Below are 23,888 nucleotides of genomic sequence, written 5' to 3'. Positions count from 1 at the left end.
GTACAAGGGTTCTAGTTTCTCCACATCCTCGCCAACGCTTGATACTATCTTTGTGATTGCAGCCATCCTAGTGGGTGTGAAGTAGTATCTCATCGTGGTTTTAATTTGCATTTCCCTAACAAGGTTGAACACATTTTCAAGTGCTTACTAGCTACTCACATATCTTCTTTGGTGAGACCTCCATTCAGATCTTTTGCTTGTCCACTTAAAATAAATATTAGAATAGACTTATATTTATAGAAAAGTTGCTCAGTTCAGAAAGTTCCCTTATATAGCCCTCACCTAGTTTCCCCTATTGTTAGCAGCTTGGCACTACCATGGTATATTCGTCATAACCAAGAGTTTAGTTTAACGCTATTAACTAAACTCCAGACTTATTATTACAAGTACCACTTTTCCACTAATGTACTTCTCCTGTTCTGCTTCCATCCAGAACATTATGTCATCATGTCTCTTTAGTTTCCTCTGATCTAGGAAAATTTATTGTCTTTTCTTATTTTTTATGACCTTAACAATTCTTAATTCTAGGTCCTTTGCCATTTCCATATCCATTTTAGAGTCCGTTTGTTAATTTCTACACAAAATGCCCCTAGGGTTTTACAGGGAGGGTGCTGAATCTATAGATTTTGGGGAGAACTGCCATCTCCACTGATTTAGATCTTCGCTTCAGCAACGTTTTGTAGTCTGAGTGTATAGGCTTTGCACTTCTTTCATTAGATGTATTCCAAAGCAACTTTTGTCTTACTGTGGATAGAACCTTCCTAATTTCATTTTCAGATTGTCCATTATTGGTATACAGAAACACCTAATATATGTATGTTGATCTTCTGTTTGGAGACTTTGTTACCTGCAATCATGTCATCTGTGAGTAAACACAATTTTACTTCTTCCTTTCCAATCTGAATGCCTTTTGTTTTCTTTGCCAATGGTAGTGGCACTTTGATTGGGGTGTTCAGTCTATTTCACGTGTAATGTGTACTGTCGATATGGTTGGATATATGGGTGCCATTTTGCTATGTTTTCTATGTCTCATGTCTTCCTTGTTCCTTTGTTCTCTTTTTACTGCTCTGTTGTGTTAATTTCTATGTGTGTGTACTACCTTAATCCCTAGGTTGATTTTTTCCCCTCTAGGTTGATTTTTTAACTAAATCTTGAGTTATTTTCTTAGTGGTTGTCTAGGGATTACAATATGCATCTTTAATGTATTACAATGTACTTCAGCTTAGTATTGAACATTTCTGGTAAATATAGAAACTTTACTACAATATAGCTCCATTTTCTTGCTGTCCCTTTTTGCTATTACTGTCATGTATTTTTTTATCTGTATATTGTAAGCCCAATAATATATGTTATAATTACTAGTTCAAACAATCTTAAATTTTTTTAAGAGAAAAAATATAAAGTGTCTTATATTTAATCATGCATTTATCATTCCAGAGATCTTCATTCTCTTTCAGAGACTGGATTTCGTAGTTCAGCCTTGTAGCAAATGAGAGAGACTCAGAATCAGAAAATGCAGAGTAGCTTCAAAGAGGGCAAACAGAGCAGCGCCTCCCCAGACGCCTGCCATCCTCCAGGGGCTAACTATCTGCAGGGCACCACCTCCTGTGTGTCCTGCTTCCCTCCCCGTATCAAAATAAGCTAATGCCTATGAAAGTTCCTTGGGAATCTCAAGTACTGTATGATTTAAGATACCATTATTAATATTGTCTAATTTGAAACAAGAAACTCAGCTCAGGGAAGTTGACTTTCTCAGCTAATTAGTGGCAGAACTGAACTTTAACCCAAGTCGACTAGGGCCGAGCCCAGCACTCTTTCCTCATCAGATTAGCAGGCCATAATTATGCAAACTCACAGAGACATATTTTCACAGAGAAACTGGGTATATCTGTATGTTAGAGACATTTAGTTGGCTTTAAGTGGAAAGGTAAATTGAAATGAACTTTCAATCACTAGTTTGGGAGACCAAACAGCACTTGTAATAACTTTACAGGTAGAACTTTACACAATTGCTTTCTTCAAGATAGACTTTCTACCTCTCATAACTTTCAACTTTTCTGCAACTACTTCCTTTTTCTGTTAGGCTTGGTTACAAGGAAAACCTACCATCAGAGTTTGCTGCAGGAACAAATTGATTGCTCTAGTCTGAGATTTGGCAAAGGAGAAATTATGCTGAGTCAATGTGACTAAACATCTGGACACACCCAAGTTACCACTGCAAAGCATCATTTTAGGCAAACATGTTTAAATATCTAATCAAACAGCCAATAATTCTTTCTTCTATTACTAATGGTACATGCTACACGGCCTTCTCATTTCTTGGTTAAAGTGCTAACAACCATGGCCTTCTCATTTCTTTGTTAAAGTGCTAACAACCAGCAAAATATACTGCTTCCCAGCATGGCTGGAAAGCTACAGCAAACTGGCTTAAGGAGAGCAGGGCTGGGACAAAGGCAACTCTCCCCAGAGATGAATGGAGTAAAGCCAGGGCTGGCTGAGGCCAGAGCTTCATGCTGACCTTTAGCTTTTAGAAAACCCTCAAATTCTTGGCTTTTAATGCTTAAGTCAACTCACATTACTATTCATCTTCACAATTTTTTGCCTTGCTCTAATTCCCCAAATCCCAAATCAAAGCCTGGGCAGGAATTCTACAAAACAACCCTTCTCTGCAAACCTCCCAAGGCTGAATCCTTTGTTCGACTTACATAAGAGGGTGTGTAAGTAACATACTAGTTGGGATAGATTTGAAAATCCCAGCTCTGACACTCACTTGCTGTATAATTCCTGCAACTGAACTCAAATGGCTTGTTTGCCGAGTGGGTAGGAAGAGCGATTTTGAAAAAACCCAGAGATCATATGTTCTAAAGCCAGAGTGTACGCGTGTGATGTGCTCAGAAAAGCTAAAAATTTAAGACTGTGCAGAGACCAGAAGTTTTTCTCTTTTTTTTCGGCCACGCCACGCGACATGCGCGATCTTAGTTCCCCGACCAGTGATTGAATCTGCGTCTCCTGCAGTGGAAGTGCGGAGTCTTGTCCACTGGACAAGAAAAATCAGATATAAAAGTAATGCATTAAATAAACATGTACTGTTACACGGGACCTCCTGATGTTCTATACTGTCAGCTTTGCAAGAGTCATAGCAACGACGTGACCCTGGATGAGGCCCAGATGTAAGGGACAACCTGCTTTATAAGAACTAATGCAGTTCAAACAAAAAGTCCAGTGCAGTTCAGGAAGACATGGCCTAGAGTTGACCAATGAGTCTCAGGGAAAAACCAATGACCAGGAGGACCCGCGAAGGCTCCTGTCACTTAGCTCTCCGCCTGGGTGCTGCCTACAACTTGGTGTCGCCTCCTGGTACCGCAGATAAACAGCACTGCTCCCCCAGGACCCAGGGCTGAACTCCCCTCTCATGCCCCTCCAAGCCCGCCGGCCACCTCCAGGGGATCACGCCAGCAAACTCTCTGTTCTGGTCTCGTCCCACCGTCAGGTTTTCCCTTCTAGTGCATTCATCCCCATCAGCAGACACACATGCTGGGCTATCGCCTTCCTTTAAAATAGAAACCTCTCCCTGACCCCTTGCCCCCCCCACCCCGTATTACTCACTCAGCCTCTTCTCCCACGTTCCCTGGCACCTACTCTGGGTACGCTTTCTTCCGCACCACTCGTGAAGATGCTCTACTCGCCGACGACCTCGTCAGAGCAGAGGCACTCCTGATGTCTCCTCCCATGTGAAGTGAGCTCTGTTACTGGAACATTCCTGCTTCCGCCAGCTCCTCACAGAGGGCCAGGAGAGAAACAAAACTGCCTGAGTTTGGGGGGAGCCCCTGGCATGGCCAGCCTGACCACTTCTTCCCTCTCTCTGGGGACCTCGGCTGCCATCAGGGAACCTCTTGGTTCACGTGGAAGCTTACGAGAAATGCAGGGTCTCAGGCCCCACCCGAGGCCTCCTCAGCCAGAATGTGCACTCAGTATGACCCACGGGGGAATCTTACGCACATTAAGGTTCAAGATGCACTGCTCCCGGCCCTCTAGTTCTGAGGCTCGGTGTCACGGAATTCATTTACCCACAGACAGAAGCCACATTCTCTAATCATAGCTTTAACAGTAACGAAGGTGATATTTCGATCTCCTATCTGCCTTATTCTTTTGTTTATTAGTTGGCTCTGAAACCGGGAGAAAGTGATGGCATTCACTGGCTCCCTCAAGCTTCCTAGACCTGTTGCCAAAACCTGCGGTCACTGCTCAGTTCTTATTTTAACCCGTCAGCTGCTCTTGACGCGGCTATCACTTCCTCCATCTTCAAACACTTCCTTCACTTCACTGCCAAATACCACGCTCTCCTCACAGCCACTTCTCCTGGTCCCTCTGCTGTCGTCCTCTCTTCCTACTGCTCCAGGCCGCAGAGCCCTTGGTTCTCACAGCTACTCGCTCCCCGATCTCCCCACCTCTTGCCTTTATTGTCACCTTCATGGGTCAGTTTCCAAATGTGTCTCCAGCCCCCACCTCTCCCCCTGAATGCGACTGCCTCATGGACCACACATGCAGGTGAACACGGCCACAACCTAGTCCTCTATTCAGAACCACCCTCAGCTCTTCTAGAACCTCCAGCCTCCTTCACCCTAGGGAACCACAAGGCCGTCCTGTTTGCTCAGACACACGTCCCGGGAGTTACCATCCTCCTTTCTCGACATGCGGTCCCTCGGCGGACTCTGAGTTCTAACAATAAAATGTGTCCTGAATCTGGCCCTTCCTCCCCGAATCTACTGCTGCTAGTCCGAGCCTCCATCCTCCCCCCGGGACGCTGCGGCAACAACTTCCCGTTTGGCCCCCTTTCCTCCACGGGTCCCCCATCTCTACACACACAGGCTGCTCTCCACCCAGCCATCTGAATGGTCTTTTAAAACACTAGTAAGATCATGGGACTTATCTTCTCAAAATCCGCCCTTGGTTCCTTGCTATTTTGGAATCTTCTGAGGACACCGCTGCCTCAGGTACCTACTTACTCCGCGTGGAGACCTCTTTGCCCAGGGATTTGCATGGCTTACCCGTTCTTTCATTCAGGAGTCTACTCAAATGTCATCTCCCAAAAGAGGCCTTCCCTGACCACACAATCTAAAAAGACGCTTTCTTCCCATCCCTTCTAATCTTTTATTCAGCTTTTCTTTGCTCTGTAACATTTTAAATTTGTATAACGAGTGTCTTCCCTCATTGGAATGGGGGGGCCCCGGGTATAGGGCCTGCTGTGTTCGCTGCTGAATCATCAGAACCCAGCGCTTGCCGGGGACAGGTGGGCCCTCAGACATGCCCTGGACGAACTGCTGCTTTTTGCCCGAATGCCGCTTCCCTTCCCTGCTTCCATTTCTCCCCCAAATACCCAGGACAGTGGTCCCTTCTCATTCTCTGCTCACAACAGGAACTTGTTAAATTGACACAGTGAAAATTTCAACCCTCCATCACCCACCCTACAACAACACTACAGAATCATTGGTAGGTATATAAACAGAGGCTTTAGGAGAAAAAAACGGCGAATCTTCCATCTAAAATAGCCACTTCCCTAACCGGGAGGAAAGTACTTTCTAAGAAACAGCATCACATTAGTTATAGAATAACTGCTGCTTTGCATTATCAGAAAGGAACATGTAGGTCATAGCATGGTGACATCTGTCCCAGAAGAGTAATGTCTTTGCAAATCAAGAAAAATATTGGTGTAAATACCTTTCAAAGGGTGTAGGAATAAACGCACATCAAGAGCCTTCTGATGCACTGGTTGTACCTTTATTATTTTTACCTCGTTCACTAATAGTTCCGTGATGCAAGGTTACCATACACAGTTAGATGATGTCTGCATTGCACATCTAAGGCTATACAGCAAAAGAACCAGAATTAGTACAAATACAAGAACTATATTTACATTCTGTATACTCAGGCTCCGAACATCAGATAATATTTACATAATAAAACATGAAAATGAGAATCTGAAATTAATAATGTACATTGTTGCTAAGTGTGCTCAACTCCTTCCCTGGGGAGAGATCAGTTTGCAAAGTCTTGGTTCAAAAAGGCCACTTATGCTTCATGGGTTTTGTGCATGAGGATGGTGACAAGGGACTTGAAGTCTCACCGGACAAGTACTTCAGAGCCACAAAGTCTAAGACGACTCACAAGAAGGCTGATGGATTCCTCGGGTGAACTGATGCCAGAATACGCAGCATGAAAAAAATTAACTTGAAGACATGAAAACAACACACGACGGCCAGGGTTTGGCAAGAGACCAACCTCAACTCGGACATTCCGTCTGAGCACAAGCCGTTTTGGCTGAATTTTTAATGTGAAATTTGTATCAACCCTAACTTCTTCCTTTAAATGACTAGAGGCTTTCCTAAGATTTTATGGGGCTCGAACACAGGTTTCATAAATGGCCTTTTGGAACACAACAGCAGCAGATCATCTCTCAGCTGATATCTCCATTTACTAAGGAAGCACAAATCAATACATTCCTGCTACACAGTCATGGTCTGGCCACACACTTGGGTGAATCATCACTGGCCACAGTGGACAGCTGCAGTGCACACGAGTTAGAGTCCTATTTAAATACATTCAGCAAACCTTCTGAGAGCAGCAGCAAAATTAGTCTCCTTCTTTTTAAAGAGCAGGTTAACAATCACATTTTAAAAAGGGAACCAAAAGGTAAAATGAAGGACCCAAGTCAAACAAGAAATGAACAAGCCCTGATACTGTCCAGGAGAACCCTAGTGGAACCCAGACGAGGGAATGCCAAGTACCAGCAGGTGCTACACGCTAGGTCATCCTTGCTTTTCCAGTTCAATGTGCAATTAATTATAGCTGTATAAATATACAAATACCTTACAAAATTAAATATCCCTGTAAATTAGACAACAAGCAGCAGACAACAAAGTCTTTGCTTTGATATATGTGCCAGGAGAAGTCATTTTACTTTAGGTACCAAAAGATCTTCCACAATGGCTTCATTGATTCCTTCATCTTACAAGAGCTGAAAAATCTCACCCACAATTTGAGTAGTCGTAGTTGGGAAAAATCATTTCCCTCGACTTCCCGCACATTACCAAAACGTACTGGAATCCAAGTGCTCACCCAGCTGCCAAAAGCAGCCCTTCCCTGCGCTCGTGGCTGTGTGCGTGGGCTGGCGGACCCCGCAGAGCCCGGCCTGAGAGCTCAGTGACCCCCAGGCAGGCGCGGAGACAGGAGGCTGTGAGCACTGGTCTGGTGGAAGCTGTGAGGCCGTCTTTTGCTCTGGCGGGAGAAAGGAGGATGGGGGAGGGAGGGGAGGAGATGGCTACTCTAGCGCTCATTTCCCCTAAATTTGTGTAAGTGTTCTTTCTTGCTTAATTATTATTTGCTCGTTTAAAGGTGTGCTTCAAGAAAAAAAAAAAAAAAAGCAAACAAACCAACCCTTAAAAGGTGGTTTCCTTAAAGGTCTGAGTTCTTTCAACTTTCCTGACACTATGGCTTCCATGAAAGCCTCATAAATAATTCCTGCCATAAATTCTCTCTCAGAGCTTCAAAGTGGGGATGGACCTGCCTGGAAAGGGAACATCAATCCTGAAACTGCTCCAACTCCAATCTGAAAACAGACCCCTAGAGAAAGGGGCACCAGTGGGGGCTGTGTACCGGGGAGCCGCAGCCAAGGCCCCCACTGCCTCACAAGGCCTTCTCACCTCGGCCTCTTCTAGTGTCTGACATTCCAAAGCAAAGACTTTCCAAGCCAGTTTTGTTTAAGTTAGGATAAAAAACATCTTACTGTATCACTTGATTCTATCTCCCTCGGCTCCCCCCGGCCTCCTTTTGCCACAGACACGGGTCCTCCTATCAGACTCTGTAACAGCAGCAGCAGCCATGATTTAATTCGAAAAGTAACCTTCAAATCTCATCTTCGTTTCCCTGAAACTAGATTTAATTTCAGCCCAGGAAGCTGTCTCTAAGCACGGGCAGACCCTGGATTTGAGTGGACACTGGAAGGGCACATTGTGTCCATTAGACAAGAAACCTCTAACTACTTTAAAGTCTGAAGCACCATTTAGAAAACAAGTAACATTAGAGTTAGTGACCTACGTTTTAAGGAGAGGAAGAAAGTTAAAAAATCTACCATAGAATTTTTCTTGATCATTTTTCAGGTAAGGTCATAGCCTTTGATTTCTAGTCTTTCTTTTGTTAAGCTCTCCGTGACTCCCTTTTCCCCTCTTTGCAAAGCAATTATGATGAACGAAGCCAGGAGATGAGCCCCTCCAGGAAGGCAGAGGCAAGGGTCTGGGTGCTGGCGAGCCTGCCCAGCACCCATCCTGCTGAGCGCACGGGCCCTTCCCCTTTGCTACCTGAGAGTCAGCACCCTCGAGGCGGAGGACCCCCGGCGGAGGATCTCCACCAAGTGGCAGCAAGCAGATACCTTCCTGAACACCTGAAGGATGGATGGTCAGAGGTGTGAGCGAGGGCAGTAAAGGATGGTACAGAACAGCCCCACGTCAACTGGCAAAGCAACTGAAGTAACTGGAGGCCTTCTCTCCCATGTCATTCCTGTGACACTTACTGCAGCTGAAAGAGAAAGAGCATCTTCCACAATGGCCTCTGGAAGCAGGCGATCCTGTTCTGTCACAGAAGGAGGCTACCGGCAGTGAGCTCCTCCTTCCTCCTCTGGCAGTACTTCCACGCACGACGGAGATAACCAAGGAGGAGACAAATGACCAGACCTGGGGCCAGGGTTCAGGTGGACCCTCTTCTCTGCCCGGCCAGGGTTCAGGTGGACCCTCTTCTCTGCCCCCAGGTGTCCTTTTGCTCTTAGTGGTGGCAGGAAGTCCGTTATAATTCTGGGGTCCAGAAAGCAAAGCCTGCCATGTTCACTTATCTATGAGCATAGGGAGACAAGCATCATTGAAAGTGTTTTCAATTTGACAAGGATCACTGAAAATGACCTCTGGATTCAGAGGGAGACATCCAAGTTTACACTTAAGAGTTCGATTTCTTTGATCAAAGGGAGCTACAACAATCACAAGGTCACTACCTGGCATTATCATAATCATAATGATGACAAAGACCATCAAGTTCATCACCAGATAGTGAAACACTCCCTCCTTGTGGGATATTTGTATATGACATCATGGCACTAATTCCAAACTGTACCACTGTCATTACTAACTCCAAGAACAGAACTGAGACTCTGAGAGAAGAGGCTCCCTCCCAGTGGAGACAAACAGCTCACAGGGGCCCTGCTGTGAGGAACTACAAGCATCCCACTGACCCCCACTGTCAGGCCCAAGTCCCACAGTCCTTTGAAATCCATCAGCGATAGCCTTGGCTCTTTCCTTCTTATAAGGTCAACAGCAGCCACTGTCCCAAACCTGCTGAAAAGTCTCTTCCACTAAATGAAAATTACATAACTATGTTCTAAATAAGCCCTAATTTCAGAGAATATACCTGTCCCATTTTTAAGCTCACTACAACCCTTTCCCTGAATGGAAAATGTAAGGATTAGTCATGGCAAAAAGAGACAGAAGGGGAAAAGGTTAAGTTTTTTCCTCTCAGGTTCTAAAAAAGACCAGATGTCTCTTCCTTTAGTCTCTAAGCCACCCAAGAAAAATTAAAATTATATCACAATGAAAAGAAAAAAGTATTATGTTGTCCTGAACAACAGACAGAGATATCCAAAGACAGAAGTACAGACATCAGAGGTGGTCATATGGGGACCTATCACACAAAAGGAAGCCAAAATTCACCAAAAAATAATTGGGAGATTCACTGGATCCCCTCTGGATTTTTGTTTTTTTGTTCGTTTTTCCCCCCCTTTTGTTAGGCCACATGCTTCTAACAAGATTCTCAGCACAGGAAAAAAGAAAAGAGTACAGAGCAATGGGGACGGGGGCCAGGAGCGACAGAAAAAGTGCTGGACGAGAAGGGACGAGCACTTAAGCCACAGGATCACACACAAGAATAACCATCAAGAATCACAAAGAGGAATGAGAGGTAACACTTTCTTTATCTCTCGGAAGGCGAGTGAGGGCGCTCGGCAGTCACCTAGTACTTCGGTTGGCTTGGGCATCTGCGGGAGAGTTTTGACCTGTGGGCAGAAAAGGGATCAGAGGATCAGACAGACGGCAGGACTGGAAAACTGGATCTGGGGCTCTTGCCCTCGCAGGTATTCCTCCTCTGTGCTCCCCTCCTTGCATGTCCTCCCATCCTGCACCGCAGGCCCGGGTCTCTAAGCCCCTGAACAAAGAGGCCGGCCAGTGGTCCTCCTCACTCTGGGGACCCTGGGACACAAGCCCCTCACAGGATCTGAGGCTGGATCATATGGCCGAATATTGGGAGACCGTTAAGGTTCTCACAATCTTCCCTTTACTCGGTCCCACAGACCCCAGCTGTAGACCCCTTAAGAATAAAAAGTCAAAGCAGGAGATTAACTGGGTACAAATGTGACCAGAGTCTCTTTAGCCATTCGGGACACCAGATGCCACCTTATGAGAAGCTGAGGCCTCATCGCCACCTTACAACCACACTTACACTCCTGTCCTTCCTCTATTTTAAACTTGTTTGCAACAAGACTTCCTTTTCTGTTTATGTTGACGTCCCTGGAACCAAAAACCAAGGAGAGGAAGCAAACACGGGAACAACCTCTTACCGTATTGTGCCAGCAAGGAGTGGGTTAAAGGCATATAACCAGTCGTTCATGTCTTTGTCATTGAGAGCCTGCAAAAGGACCCCACGGTGCTTTGTGCATACGGCAAAGGTGTTCGGTGTCTGAAAGAGACACAGGAAGATGAGAAAGTTACTATGGATACTGGACAATGGGGACCACCAGCCATATTCAGCGGGCACACGGCCCTTCACACTGAAGGTTCAGAGACACCAAATACAAAAGAGAGATTCCACACCACACGACGGAGTTCAGAACTCAACAGGGAAGGCTCTGCGTGGCAATGAAAAGCAAGAGAGGGCAGGACTGACCTTCACCATGGCCTGCTGGTCCTCACTGTATTCCACCTGCGCTGTGGACAAGTTAATGATGCCACGCTCCACCGGGTCTTTGTCACTGTTATAGATGAAGACATAGGGGCGACGGACCACGACAAAATGTTTAGCCCAGTTGCTGGAAAGTGGCTCCTTGAAATGCAGATATCCTTTCTTAGAGACCACTGAGCTGAAAAGGACAGTAAAAGAGAGGTTAGTTTCTCACAAAAATAAAGTGATCATGAGGCGAGGGCCATCAAAACAGACCCAGGCCAAGTCCCTAGGCTGAACGAAACAGGCAAATGATCTACTTGGTCTAGAATCTTATCTGCTGAAGAAATGCAGCGAAAGAGCACAAAGCACCACCACCACGTGCTGTGCCGGGTGGCGGTGATACACCTGGAGTGGAAACCCAACCAGCACTCTTTCACCCTGATTCCATTTGCATTAGACTGTAATGCAGACGTCATGTAGAAGAGCTGAAAGTAAATTCCTGCTAATTTGTCTTTTAATACCTGGCATCCTTGTTCAATATAGTACTCACCCTGGTCTAATTTCTTCAATATCTGGAACAAGATTGAGAAATTCATTTTTTCCTGCTCGGGCCAAGTAGGGCGTTTCCATAGTTGGGACAATCTGAAACTGTTCAAATTCTGGGCAGGGACTAGAGGCCTGGGAATTGGCTTCTGGGGTCCTTGAAAAGAGAGAGGTTAGGAAGAAAGGGGGTAACAGGTGCTTCAGTAAGGTCAATACACAACTGTCTCACCAGGAGGAACAATGCCTCTCCCTGAACACCAGGGATCTTGCAAACATCACTTCCAGAGAGCTTGGCTAAGAAGACAAAGCTGGCGTCCGAAACGTAATCCCAAATTCACCTGGTGTCATCCTCCGGCAGTTACAAAGGAAACTCATCACTGATGACCACCAAGTCACTCAGTCTCTCTTCCTACCCTGACGCCCTCTCAACAGAAGGGTACTGAATATGAACGCCATTCCTCTGTATGTTTCTATTTAGTCTCAAGGCCATACCTAGGGCGCCACCTAGGGCAGTGGTTCTCAAAGTGAGGTCCCTGATCAGCAGCATCAACTTCATCTGAAAACTTGCTGGAAATTCAAATTCTCAGGCTCCAACTCAGACATACAGAATTAGAAACTCTGAATGGGGTTCAGCCACCTGGGCTTTAACAAGCCTCCCAGGTGATGCTGATGCCACTGAAGTCTGAGGACCACTGCCTGAGGGGCTGGCAGAGCGAGCAAACACATGGGAAGAACCTGGGCCCCTGAACGGCTGTCTGGAGCAGAGCTGCTCCACCAACCAGGACCAGCTCTGAACTGATGTGAGAGAGATAATCCCCCACGCTCTGTATTGTTATCTTTGTAGAGCAGCTTAGTCTAATTAATTGCATTTCACCAATTCCAAAAAGCCCATTTTTCTCAAACTTTACCATTTCTCGAATTGGGATGCATCTTGTAATTGATGGCATGTCACATTTTAGTTGGCATTGCTTTTTCTTTTAGTGGCATATAAAAATAATGTCTTAGAGTTGATGGCATCCCAAATTCAGTTAAATTACCTGGCTGTGTTATTTTCTCCAGCCCACTGCCTCAGTGTTGATACAGGAAGATAGACAGCTGGATGATAACCAGGTGGGTTGTGACAGGTGAGCATAATGAATGGAGACAGGGCAAAGGAGACTGATGGCGCACTGCACAGCAGTGATTCTAACGATGAATTCGTGGAATCATTCATGGACTTCATCTCTATTCTTCTTACCTATATGCTTTCTTGTGTCATTAAAATATTTTTTCCAAAGTAGTTTCAAAATATTTTTCCCAGGATGGGGCTTCCTGTGTCTGATCTGACTGGGGAGACAATCAGGGGTGTGAATACAAGAACAAATCACGCAAAAGGGGACGAAGAAGAGGAGTCAGTGACTTGATGCAGAAAGTTAGTAAAACGTATGACGTTAAGAGACGTCAGCAGCATCTTCCCAGTCACTGTGACATCCAGAAAAGGCTCCCACATGTTTCCCAAGGCTGCCTAGGGGGACGGTGCTGCCCTCGGTTGAGAACCACTGAGCTAGCGGAAGGTTGGCATTTCCCTTGGTTCTTACATTAGCTTTTGTCAGTGAAATCTGGGTACTTACTTCTGATCCAAAGAGTTGCCCCTAGCATCTATCAAAGAGGGGCAGGTGGAGGAGGGAGTGAGGGTAGCACTGCTAAAACTGGACACAGAGGGATCCCGTCCGACTGGAGAGATATCAGACAACTGGAAGAAAACAGAACACAGCAAGTGAGATTCAGATGAACAAAACCACCTCTGCAGTAAGAAGCTTTGACAGCCAGTGACCTCATGTTCATAAATCCTCTTCTGTTTCAGGTCATTCAAGAAAACAATCCTTACGAATATTTTATGGCCAAAGTGTCAGAACAGGAATCAAGACATTTATAAAAGAGGCAAGGCTAGCTTTTTATATTTATAAAATATGTTTATATTTTATATTGCTACAGCTTCCTGCATTAACTAAATGACCCTATCTATATGTGCCGAGAACTAAGAACAACAGGCACTGTTCTAAGAATATGGCAGAGGCCCTGCCCTCCTGGAGCTTACACTTTAAGTGGAGAAGGCAGATAATAAACCAATCAACAAACACTTTAAGAAGTGTCAGGCAGGGATCAGTGCTACAGCAAAAAGTAAAGCAGAGAAGCAGGTTAAAAGGTTTCAGAGAGCTGCTGGCCTTACATAGGGTGGTTAAGGAAATCCGCTCCAAGGAGGCAACATCTGAGCAGAAAAATGAAATAAAGAAGTGAATCATGGGACTATCTGGAAGGTTATACTGGGAAAATGCACAGCCACTGTACACAACCTCAAGGCGGAAAGCTTGGAGTGTCTAGGGAATAGCAAAAAAGGTGAAGATGACCAGAACAGAGTGAATGATGCAGAAATTCTTTAAAGTGTTCACCTCACTCTTTGTTGAAGGCAACAAAATTTCATGCCACCAAGAACCTCAGGACTTCTTGTGCCTTGCCATATAATAATATATCACCCCCTGAAGAATACTCTTCTCCAAGGGATTCAGGGAAAAGCCCAAATGTTTCCCATCTCATAATTACTCTAAGAGACACAGAAGAATACTTTTATCTTCAGAAGTCAGTGTTCTGACTGAAAAATTAAATAAACGAAAGAGCGGATATGTCATACATCCTCACATGTAATGTTCTGCCCATCTCAAGCCACCTAAAAGCAGCAAAGCCTGAGGACAGGAAGTGAGAGCTGCTCACCTTGCAGCCACTGATGCTGCCGTGCACCTGGCCGAATTCTCGGTTGAAAGTGTGGGTGAGAAGTTGCAGGCACTAGGGAAGAGAGAGGGAAGAGTAAGTTTCAATGGTTAAACAAAGCCCGGGATTAAAGCAGGAAGGGAAATAACATGCCTACGACTCACAGTGGAGCTCAGGTGCTGCTCAAATAGCTCTAGAAATTAACTGAGTACATAGCAAGAGAAGCCTGGTACATGCCTAACAAAGACAATAAAATGAGTGGATAAAAAGCCATTCTCATGACTACAAAAGTGAATTACCGTAAACACCATAGTTTAAAGCGCTTAAGAATGCGACAGCATCCCTTTCATTCTCCATTTGTCCTGGTACTAAAAGGCATGGAGGTTTCTGGATGGACATACATTCCCAAATCAACTAGACGACCATTCGATTATTGAAAAGAACACAAAATCCCTCTTATTTCTATATTCCATTGTCAGCCAGTTGCCCAGACCCACATGCCTGGTGGTCACCCTCAACAACCTCTCTGCCCTCTCCTGCTGTTATCCAGGCAACAAGGAATGCGGATTCTACCTTCCAAACGTCTCTCCCGTGATTCCTCTTCATCCCACCCACCCCCGCCATAGTTAAAAACTTTACCGTTTCTCATCTGGATTACTGAAATAAAGAATTCTTTCTGCCTCTAGCCTGTCTCTTCACCACAAGTCCATCCTCTTTACTGCTGCCAGAGAAATCTTCCTAAAACAAATACCTGTTTGAAACATTTCCAAGTCACTCCCGGGATATTCTGGACGCTTTAGTCCAGCACATAGGCTCTTCGTGATCTGGCCCTGCCCTATCTCTCCAACTCCATCTCCTGTCCCTCTCCTGCACGGATTCCCTCACACTGATCATGCAGGACGCCGCTGGCTCTCTCCTGCGCATCCTTCCAAGGTCAGTCCACGAGTACCCTCCTGGGCAGGCCTCTCCTCCGGCTCCCACAGCATTCTCGACCAAACCTCTATTGTAAGCTTGTCACCCCCTCGCCTGTCAACTTATTAAGGGTAGAAGTTAAGTCTCATTTACTTCTATATTCACAGTGTGAGCACAGGCCTTGAACAGAGGCCCTCAAAGAAAGATGAAAATGCAAGTGAAAAAAACAGAAACACCAGCTCACAGAGCCTCACGGGGGAAAATGCTCAGCAGAGGCAGGGAGCCACACCTTGGTAGCCAGCTCTTTCTCTCGATCCACCAGGCTTTCAATGTCTGTGGAGTCGTAGCCACTGCTCTCACTGGGTGTGATGGCACTTTCAAAGGTGGTGGTTGAGATCTGAGAGGAGATGCTGGTGGAGGTGCTGAGGGTCCCACTGCTGAGGCTGGGGGACAACGAGTCGCTCAGGGATGTGGGGATGCTGTCACCAAGTCTCTCACGGAGCAGCAGGAAGTGGCGGGTTTTCTCCACCTAAGAAGATCAACACTACAGCCTCAGCAAACACAAAGCTCATCAAGATCTTAATAAGCAAAATATTATGCCTCCATCATGATCGAAAACTGCAAAGCCAGGATCACAGACAGGAGGTGAGTGTAAGACTGATGCTGCGGGAATCTTGCCCGAGAGTTCACCTGTGCACCCCGTGCCCCAGCGTACCTCGTGCAGGAGCTCCAGCTTCTCCAAGTCCCACTGGTGCTCAAGGATGAGGCTGTCTCCACGAGGTCGCCAGCCTGCTAAGTTCTCTTCTCCCCGCACATATGCCACTGATGTATCCAAGATTTTCCTTCTCCTCCTCTGCATGCCTGAGATAAGAGGAAACAACTCGTTTTTCCAGAAAAACATCCAATTCCAATTTTAGCTCAAAATGACTTAATAATTCACATTATATGGCACACTGAGACAGTTTAGTCTCAAGATACATGGGATTTTGATTATTAATAAAAATTTATCCCTTTTGCCCCAAAGCAACTCTCTAAACTTCTTTTAAAAACTGAGTTTTATATTCTTTAATAATTATGAAGCTAGTAATGCCTCTTGAGAAAATGCTAGTTTTTTTTGTTGTTGTTGTTGTGGGTTTTTTTGCGGTACATGGGCCTCTCACTGCTGTGGCCTCTCCCGTTGCGGAGCACAGGCTCTGGACGCGCAGGCTCAGCGGCCATGGCTCATGGGCCCAGCCGCTCCGCGGCATGTGGGATCCTCCCGGACCGGGACACGAACCCGTGTCCCCTGCATCAGCAGGCGGGCTCTCAACCACTGTGCCACCAGGGAAGCCCCAATGCTAGTTATTATGTTAAGTGAAAATACAGAGATTAAATAGCCTGTACGCTATTGTTCTAAATATATAAAAATACATTCATGGGAAAAAAGTGGGAAAGATGTGAGCTACCTCACATTTGGTAGCTCAGTTAAGATGGTAGATGACAGACTGGTTTAGCCTCCATTATTTCCCAATAATTTTAAAAAATATTATGCTGGTTTCACATACAAGAGACATGAATTTACGTTAATTAAAAAATTTCTGAAGGAACTATCTAGACACTATAATTAGCTGCTATTGGGACTTGGATTCATACTCAAAGTTGTCTTTTTTTATCTCAATCTTACCTGTGGGCCTTGGCCTCTTTTCCACATATGTTCTCTAAACCGACTCAAATTTACATTAAATGTTTTTAAAAACCCTGACTTGTGTCCACGTTCCAGTTTACAAACATGGAAACATAGAGTGCTGTTGAAGGCCACCAAACTGGAGGAACAACAGCAGTTCAAGGAGACATTAAAAAGGACACAGGGCTTCCCTGGTGGCGCAGTGGTTGAGAGTCCGCCTGCCGATGCAGGGGACACGGGTTCGTGCCCCGCTCCAGGAAGATCCCACATGCCGCGGAGCGTCTGGGCCTATGAGCCATGGCCGCTGAGCCTGCGTGTCCGGAGCCTGTGCTCCGCAACGGGAGAGGCCACAACAGTGAGAGGCCCGCATACCGCAAAAAAAAAAAAAAAAAAAAAAAAAAAAAAAGGACACAGAACAAGTTCAACTTGATAATTTGTCTTTCTAGAGCATAGGAAGTTCAAATTCTAGGTTGACAGCACCTGTAAAGTTATACTGTCAAGTTATCTTTGGGGTTAAGGTTGAGAGGGAAATGGTTCTGAAGTTTTCCAAGCCAAATTCACTCTAACACGCTTGAATGTGTTATAGTATTCCACAGCCCAGCAACATTTTGTCCCATACAGCTTTTATAACTGTATTGCATGTCATAAACCAAACAGTGCTGCAACTCAGAAAAAGGAAACTCCCACCACCACCACCACCAAAGTGGCTTGTAAAATATAACTGGCTTCTCAAAAATGTATATCTATCCTACAGGGGTGGGGTAGATTTTTGATATAATGTACTCCAGTCAAATGCAAAGGTAACTATCACTTTCCTGATCCATAGAGCTTACCTGGACTACCTGTGTCTGCCATCTTGCATAAACTGAGTTCATAAATTCCAGTGACTCGATTTCTATTTGAATTAAAACAAATAAACAACTGCTTAATTTCATATAGCACAAAACCAAGAAAATCTCAATTCTCTCTGCTTAAAACACTGTCTCCTCCACTGGGTCTGCAATCCACCCTCAAATATAATTACAGACATTTCTTATCAGTCACTGTTCTTTTCCTGTTCTGAGCTTAAGAACAAAACTGAATGATAGACCCAGCAATCCCACTACTGGGCATATACCCTGAGAAAACCATAATTCAAAAAGAGTCATGTACCACAATGTTCACTGCAGCTCTATTTACAATAGCCAGGAGATGGAAACAACCTAAGTGTCCATCATCGGATGAATGGATAAAGAAGATGTGGCACATATATACAATGGAATATTACTCAGCCATAAAAAGAAACGAAATTGAGCTATTTGTAATGAGGTGGATAGACCTAGAGTCTGTCATACAGAGTGAAGTAAGTCAGAAAGAGAGAGACAAATACCGTACGCTAACACAAATATATGGAATTTAAGAAAAAAAAATGTCATGAAGAACCTAGGGGTAAGACAGGAATAAAGACACAGACCTACTAGAGAATGGACTTGAGGATATGGGGAGGGGGAAGGGTAAGCTGTGACAAAGCGAGAGAGAGGCATGGACATATATACGCTACCAAACGTAAGGTAGATAGCTAGTGGGAAGCAGCCGCATAGCACAGGGAGATCAGCTCAGTGCTTTGTGATCGCCTGGAGGGGTGGGATTGGGAGGGAGGGAGGCGCAAGAGGGAAGAGATATGGGAACATATGTATATATATAACTGATTCATTATGTTGTAAAGCAGAAACTAACACACCATTGTAAAGCTATTATACTCCAATAAAGATGTAAAAAAAAAAAAGAAATTAGGAGTCACATATAAAAAATAAACTGAATGATAAACTAGAAGGTTTATAATAGAAATGTGAAGATTAAAATTTTGCCTTTTCTTACCACAAGAAAGAAAAGATGACGGGGGAAAGGTCTGACTAGAATGAAATGATAAACATCAGTTTCTGGGGGGTGTGGTTAAGAAGGGGACTGACTCTTCTACTGTTTTAGTGATACTTAATTTTTAAGCCGGGTAGTGATGCACAGGTAGTCACTGTGTTATTCTTCATGTACATTCATATATCTTAAACATGAATAAATCTTAAAAAGGATAAAATCCCAATGGTATGGTAAGCTGTTAGAAATAATAATAATGACATTTAAAAAGAACATTTAGTCCCTACAAAATTTTCTGAGAAGTGTTCACAATGGAACATTCCTTCCTTCCCTCATTAACTCATCTGTTTATCAATATTTTATTAAATGCAAACATTCAAGTCACTGCACTCTGGTTTATAAGTTGTGAACTAACCCTGAAAACAGCAGCTAGAAGACTGCTGATTCTGTACAGGGTACACCAACTAGAAGCTAAACTTGTCTCAAAAACTTACGAGTCTGGTGACTTTGAATAGCCGCTGCCAAAGAGGCTGCGCAGTGAGCGTGGCGGCGAGATCTTGGCATCCCGGGAATAGAAGACCATGCACACATCCTTGGTGATGACAGCTGGCTGGATACAATGATCCAGCTGAAAGCAAACAGGAGTGGGCTCCGATTAAACACAGACAGAGCATCTGTGACCACAGTCTGGGCACTACTGTATTGGGAAAGCTGCTCCCAGATGTGGGGGGTGGAGGATTTCAGCTCTACTGATGATTTCAACAGCAAATCAGAAGATAATACGTGCAAGGTCAGGTGGTGTTGCTTGCAGATGCATTTATGTTTTTCAAAGTTTTTTTTCTGTAATAACGGCTAATATTTATTACTTGTTATATGCCAAGCACTGTTTGTTCTAAATCCTTTTCTGTGACCTCTCAACAACTTTCTGAGATAAATGCTATTATTATTACCCCTGTTTAAAAGACAAGGAAATTGAGGCACAGAGAGATGAAGTCACTTGTCCAAGGACATGAAGGCAGTAAGTGGCAGCACAGGGACTTGAACTCAGATAGGCTAGTTCCAGGGTCTGTGCTGTTAACCACTACTAGGCTCTGCCCACAACTACGAAGACAAGAGGTGGTATTCTTAAAATCATACATTCTTTGAAGAATGGGAATTGGGCTGCTAAAGCTGTAATAGAAGTTATGTGACTTTCTGATTAACTAGAGACCAGGAACAGAAGTTAATATAACCAAAACAGTTAGCAAAGTATAATAAAATAACTTCACGATGTGCAGGGGGAAAGGAAGACAAAATCAGTCAAATCTTTCCTCCCCATTTCCTGTTGTAACTTTCCCACTGTTCAGGGCTGGCTGTTCACGGCAACTCAAGTTGTGGGTCTTCTCACCTCCAGGTAGGCCGACAAGGTCATGTAGATCTTTTCCCCATAGGGTGTCACTCGGTTCAGAAGGAGGGAGTTATGGAGGGAGCTATCCCACACGGCCTCGAAACGATAGAAGGTCCTAAAGTCAAAAAGGCAAGAGGGAGTCATGCAGAAGAAGCTGAAGTCACCTTAGTCCAGCCACTGCCATTGTCAGTAATGCTGCAGAATCCCACACCGACCAGCATTTCCAACTTACCAAAGTCTAACGACAGAGCAGAACCTGTGCCTTCGAGGAGGGAAAGGCAGGCGCCCATGCTCTTGCCCCCCACCCATCGTCAAGGAACACTTAAGCTATGCTTTTTGTTTTTTGACAAGCCTGCTTCTCCTCCGCCTATAAACATAAAAATCAATTGAGATCAATTGAAGGGATTAAGATGAAAAGGAGAAATGAGTATCAACAGAAACTAAAACAGGAAAGAAAGACTAAGTAAGCTCCTCTGTCAGTCAGTGATGAGGGACGGAAGCAAAGATTCAGTCATTTGGAAGCTGCAGTCTTTGTATCTCGATCTCACTCTGCTGAGCCTCAGAAATGTCACAAACACATCTGGGAGGGTTCATGAAAGAAACAGTATAGAGAGACTTGTTTTAAATAGAAGAATAAGAGGTTATTCTTAGCTGACATTTCAGCAAAAGAGAATGATTTTTTACACCAGAGCTAGCCAACTACTACTTATCAGTTTTCCAAAAAATTCACATAAGAATCTTACATTCAAATAACTAGAAGCTTGATTATTTAATAAACACCCATAAACTGGTTTTTAAAGTTGCTTTAATATCTCTCTTCCCTCTTACTAGTAAAACACCATAGACCCTACTTGGCATTAAACCTTCCAGTTCAGCAAGTCTCACCTGAAGCACTGTCCTGAGTTCAACAGCAGTGTCACAGATCAACTCCCAACTCGACCCCCCGTGTCCCTCCCTCAGACCCCCGTTAGGACTGTTGGGGAAGACACTTCGTCCACCCCTTCAGAGTGAGCTTCCCATCACCACTAGCTCTCTGCACGTGTAATACACCCCACCCAATTCATCTAGAGTTCTGCACACCTTCTCCCCTGCCCAGTACGTTCCTCCTCACTCCTTCCCAAATGGTAATCTCACTGCAGCTATCTTTTCTAGGTGTCCCATGACAAATAGCTGGCATACCTTCTCTTTAAACACATCTCCATGCTTCTTTCTCCAGAAATAAACAGAGAAAACAATACTTAAATGAACTCCGTAACCACACCTCATCCTCTGAGTGCCAGTGTCTGAAGCCTGATTATTTCATCTTGTAGCTACTTCTAGATCTAAGTCTTCTTGAAGTACAGTTGACCCTTGAACAACAGGGTAAGTTAGGGGGCTGACCCTCCATGCAGTTAAAAATCTGTGTATAACTTACAGTCGGCCCTTGGTACCCGAGGTTTTGCCTCCACCGATTCAGCCAACTGCGGATCACGTAGTATTGTGGTACTTACTGCTGAAAACAATCCACACGCGAGCGGACCCGCGCAGTTCAAACCCGTGTTGTCCAAGGGCCTTCGGCTGTACGTGACACTCTCTCAGACATCTAGCTTTTGAGGCAGTGTGTATGGGTCAAGTAAATTCTCTATAAATACACCAAAGGAATACAGAGACAACTAACAGGACAAAGATGGACAAAGCAACAAAGAGACCCAAACAGCAACCACAACAAAGGATGACAGAAGTCCTTCCCCAGCTCCTGGGCTCACTGGGCTCAGCAGAGAACCCTTTATGCATCCACAAAGCTCTGTTTCGATCACATCTAAATTGTAATTTGGTTTAAGACAAATTCTAATATTGGGTGGTGAAATCCATTACTTCGGCAGAAGCCACTTGAGGGCCCTGTCCCTGAGACTGCTCTTCTATTGTGTCCCAGGGTCTGCCGAGGTGCCTGGAATGGGGCCTGCCTGTCGCACTGCAGGTCTGGACACCCCGTGCAGAGTGAAGCGAGGCCCCTCCTCAGGGCGAGGGCCCTGGAGACACTTGACAGCAACAAGCACTTCACTGCCGCCTGGAACCCGCCACTCATCAAGCTCCACGCCAGAACCTAAGCATCTCCTGCTGCCAGTAATCAGGGTTCAAGATTCCCTTTCCACTGAGGCAGATGTTTTGAATTTGTGTGAGAAAGCCTCTTCACATTTCTGTTTTCTGGTTTTCACTTAACCTAAAGAGGAAACTTCACTGGCAGAAACTTGGCTAACAGAAAAATTCTGACATCGCTAAAATCTCCCTGTACTGGGATGGAGGGAAAAAGGTGGGGTTTTTTGTTGTTTTGTTTGGTGCCTGGGAGTTACTGCAGCACATTCTTTTGAAATACTCACCAAGGGTGGCAACTCTTGAGAGGTGGTCATAAGAAATGCAACCAAGACTGAAGAGAAATGTCAATGAAATCAAGCTAGCAAGAGAATGTGGAGTTAGAAACAGGGCCGAGTCCTGAGACATGCTGTCCTGTATGGCGCTAAGGTGGTCAGGATATAATCCCAAATGGATTTCTCAAGATGTTCCGGACAACGGCAGTGTGTGAGTATATGTATGTGTGTGTCTGTATGTGTGTGTGCGTATGTGTTGTGTGCGGTGTATGTGCATCTTTAAAAAAACACTTAGGCTAAATTATCATGTATCACTTCCTTCAGTTTTCTTCCCTAAATGAGACGAAGAGAGAGATGGGGGAAAATTTCCTTTACTACTGAACCAGGAACTTTTTCTTTTCCAAAAGCAGAAAATAAATAGATGAGACAAGCAGTCCTGACAGGAGAAAGAGAAATGTTTAAAAATAAAAAAAATATTTCTCACAGACTCAGCTACTCAAATAACTAAATCGGTCTCTACTACTACACAGGACAAAACGAAGAAAAAAGTGAACAATTATGCAAGCCTGAGATTCCTTATGAAATGAGGGGAGTAACATTCTACTTTGTAATGTGGAAGAGAAAAACTTGAAGGGGCATAGAGTAAAATGGGCAAGTTTACTAAATGGAATGAGAAAATAATTAAGAACTCTACAAATTACTTAAGAGCCTACATGTGAAACTATACATGCATCAGAAAAACCCAGGGCACAAGGGTGCAGAATAAGGTCTTGCTCTATCTTAGGTGGGCGCAAGTTTACATGGCGGAAAACTATTAAATTAAAATAGCAGTCAAAGCTACATAAGACATAAAGCATTCTGATAAACTAGAATCTTTATGTGCAAAAAAAAGCAAACAGAAAATACCTAGGAATATCCTTATCAAGAAAGAGCCTGTAAAAACACAGAAAAAGCTTTTGTTAGTGCAGCAAAAGAAAAAAAAAGGAAAAAAGAGAGGGAGAGAGAGAGAGGAGAGAGAAAAAAATATATATATAAAAACACAAGTTTGCTGATAAGCAAAAGTGAATTCAAGTGGACAAACAATTAACAGAGAATTCCATGGGACACAATTTGATAAAGGGCTTCCAATGACATGGGTCCCTCTCCTGAGACGTTCAGTTAAGGAAATGCTGGGCACAGAAGGGAGAGTGGAGACCACCTCTATTAACATCCCTTTAGGAGGTGACTTACTATTGGAAATGGTAGGAAGTTGCTGTGGAGTTAAGGGAAAAACAAGTCAGTAGGTAACAGAAACGCAGGGCTGGGGAGAAAAGGAGTAATGGCCCTTGTCAGCTGCGCTCCACTATCAATATATCACAAGAGCCCTCTAATTACGTATGTAATACACCCAACTGGAGTTCTGTAAGTTCAACTTTAAACATTAAACCTTAGGCAAAAAGAACAAAAGCTCTCTTGACCAAACTCCATT

At 44.4% G+C, this 23,888-nt stretch overlaps 1 protein-coding gene across 14 annotated transcripts in view; it reads right to left on the bottom strand.

Moving 5' to 3' along the window:
* Nucleotides 1–5,756: 5,756 nt before the first annotated feature.
* Nucleotides 5,757–23,888, bottom strand: part of KIF1B (kinesin family member 1B) — a 151,686-nt gene continuing 133,554 nt past the window's right edge. For 7 of the 14 annotated variants that reach the window (XM_067719827.1, XM_067719846.1, XM_067719874.1 and 4 more), the window contains 11 exons: nucleotides 20,076–20,190; nucleotides 19,183–19,316; nucleotides 17,671–17,732; nucleotides 15,890–16,035; nucleotides 15,464–15,703; nucleotides 14,266–14,337; nucleotides 13,128–13,249; nucleotides 11,525–11,674; nucleotides 10,978–11,170; nucleotides 10,652–10,770; nucleotides 5,757–10,090 (listed from right to left, as the gene is read on the bottom strand). In XM_067719827.1, coding sequence (XP_067575928.1) covers nucleotides 10,048–10,090; nucleotides 10,652–10,770; nucleotides 10,978–11,170; nucleotides 11,525–11,674; nucleotides 13,128–13,249; nucleotides 14,266–14,337; nucleotides 15,464–15,703; nucleotides 15,890–16,035; nucleotides 17,671–17,732; nucleotides 19,183–19,316; nucleotides 20,076–20,190 — 1,396 coding nt within the window. In that variant the 3' untranslated portion in view covers nucleotides 5,757–10,047. Of the gene's footprint in view, nucleotides 10,091–10,651; nucleotides 10,771–10,977; nucleotides 11,171–11,524; nucleotides 11,675–13,127; nucleotides 13,250–14,265; nucleotides 14,338–15,463; nucleotides 15,704–15,889; nucleotides 16,036–17,670; nucleotides 17,733–19,182; nucleotides 19,317–20,075; nucleotides 20,191–23,326; nucleotides 23,354–23,888 lie in introns of all 14 variants that reach the window. The other 7 variants (XM_067719817.1, XM_067719912.1, XM_067719865.1 and 4 more) reach the window with 2 other exon arrangements.

This window comes from Pseudorca crassidens, chromosome 2 (assembly GCF_039906515.1).
Source record: "Pseudorca crassidens isolate mPseCra1 chromosome 2, mPseCra1.hap1, whole genome shotgun sequence".
In the NCBI taxonomy this organism is placed as follows: Eukaryota; Metazoa; Chordata; class Mammalia; order Artiodactyla; family Delphinidae; genus Pseudorca; species Pseudorca crassidens.
The sequence above is the reverse complement of the archived record's forward strand: the minus strand, read 5'-3'. Positions and strand labels throughout refer to the sequence as shown.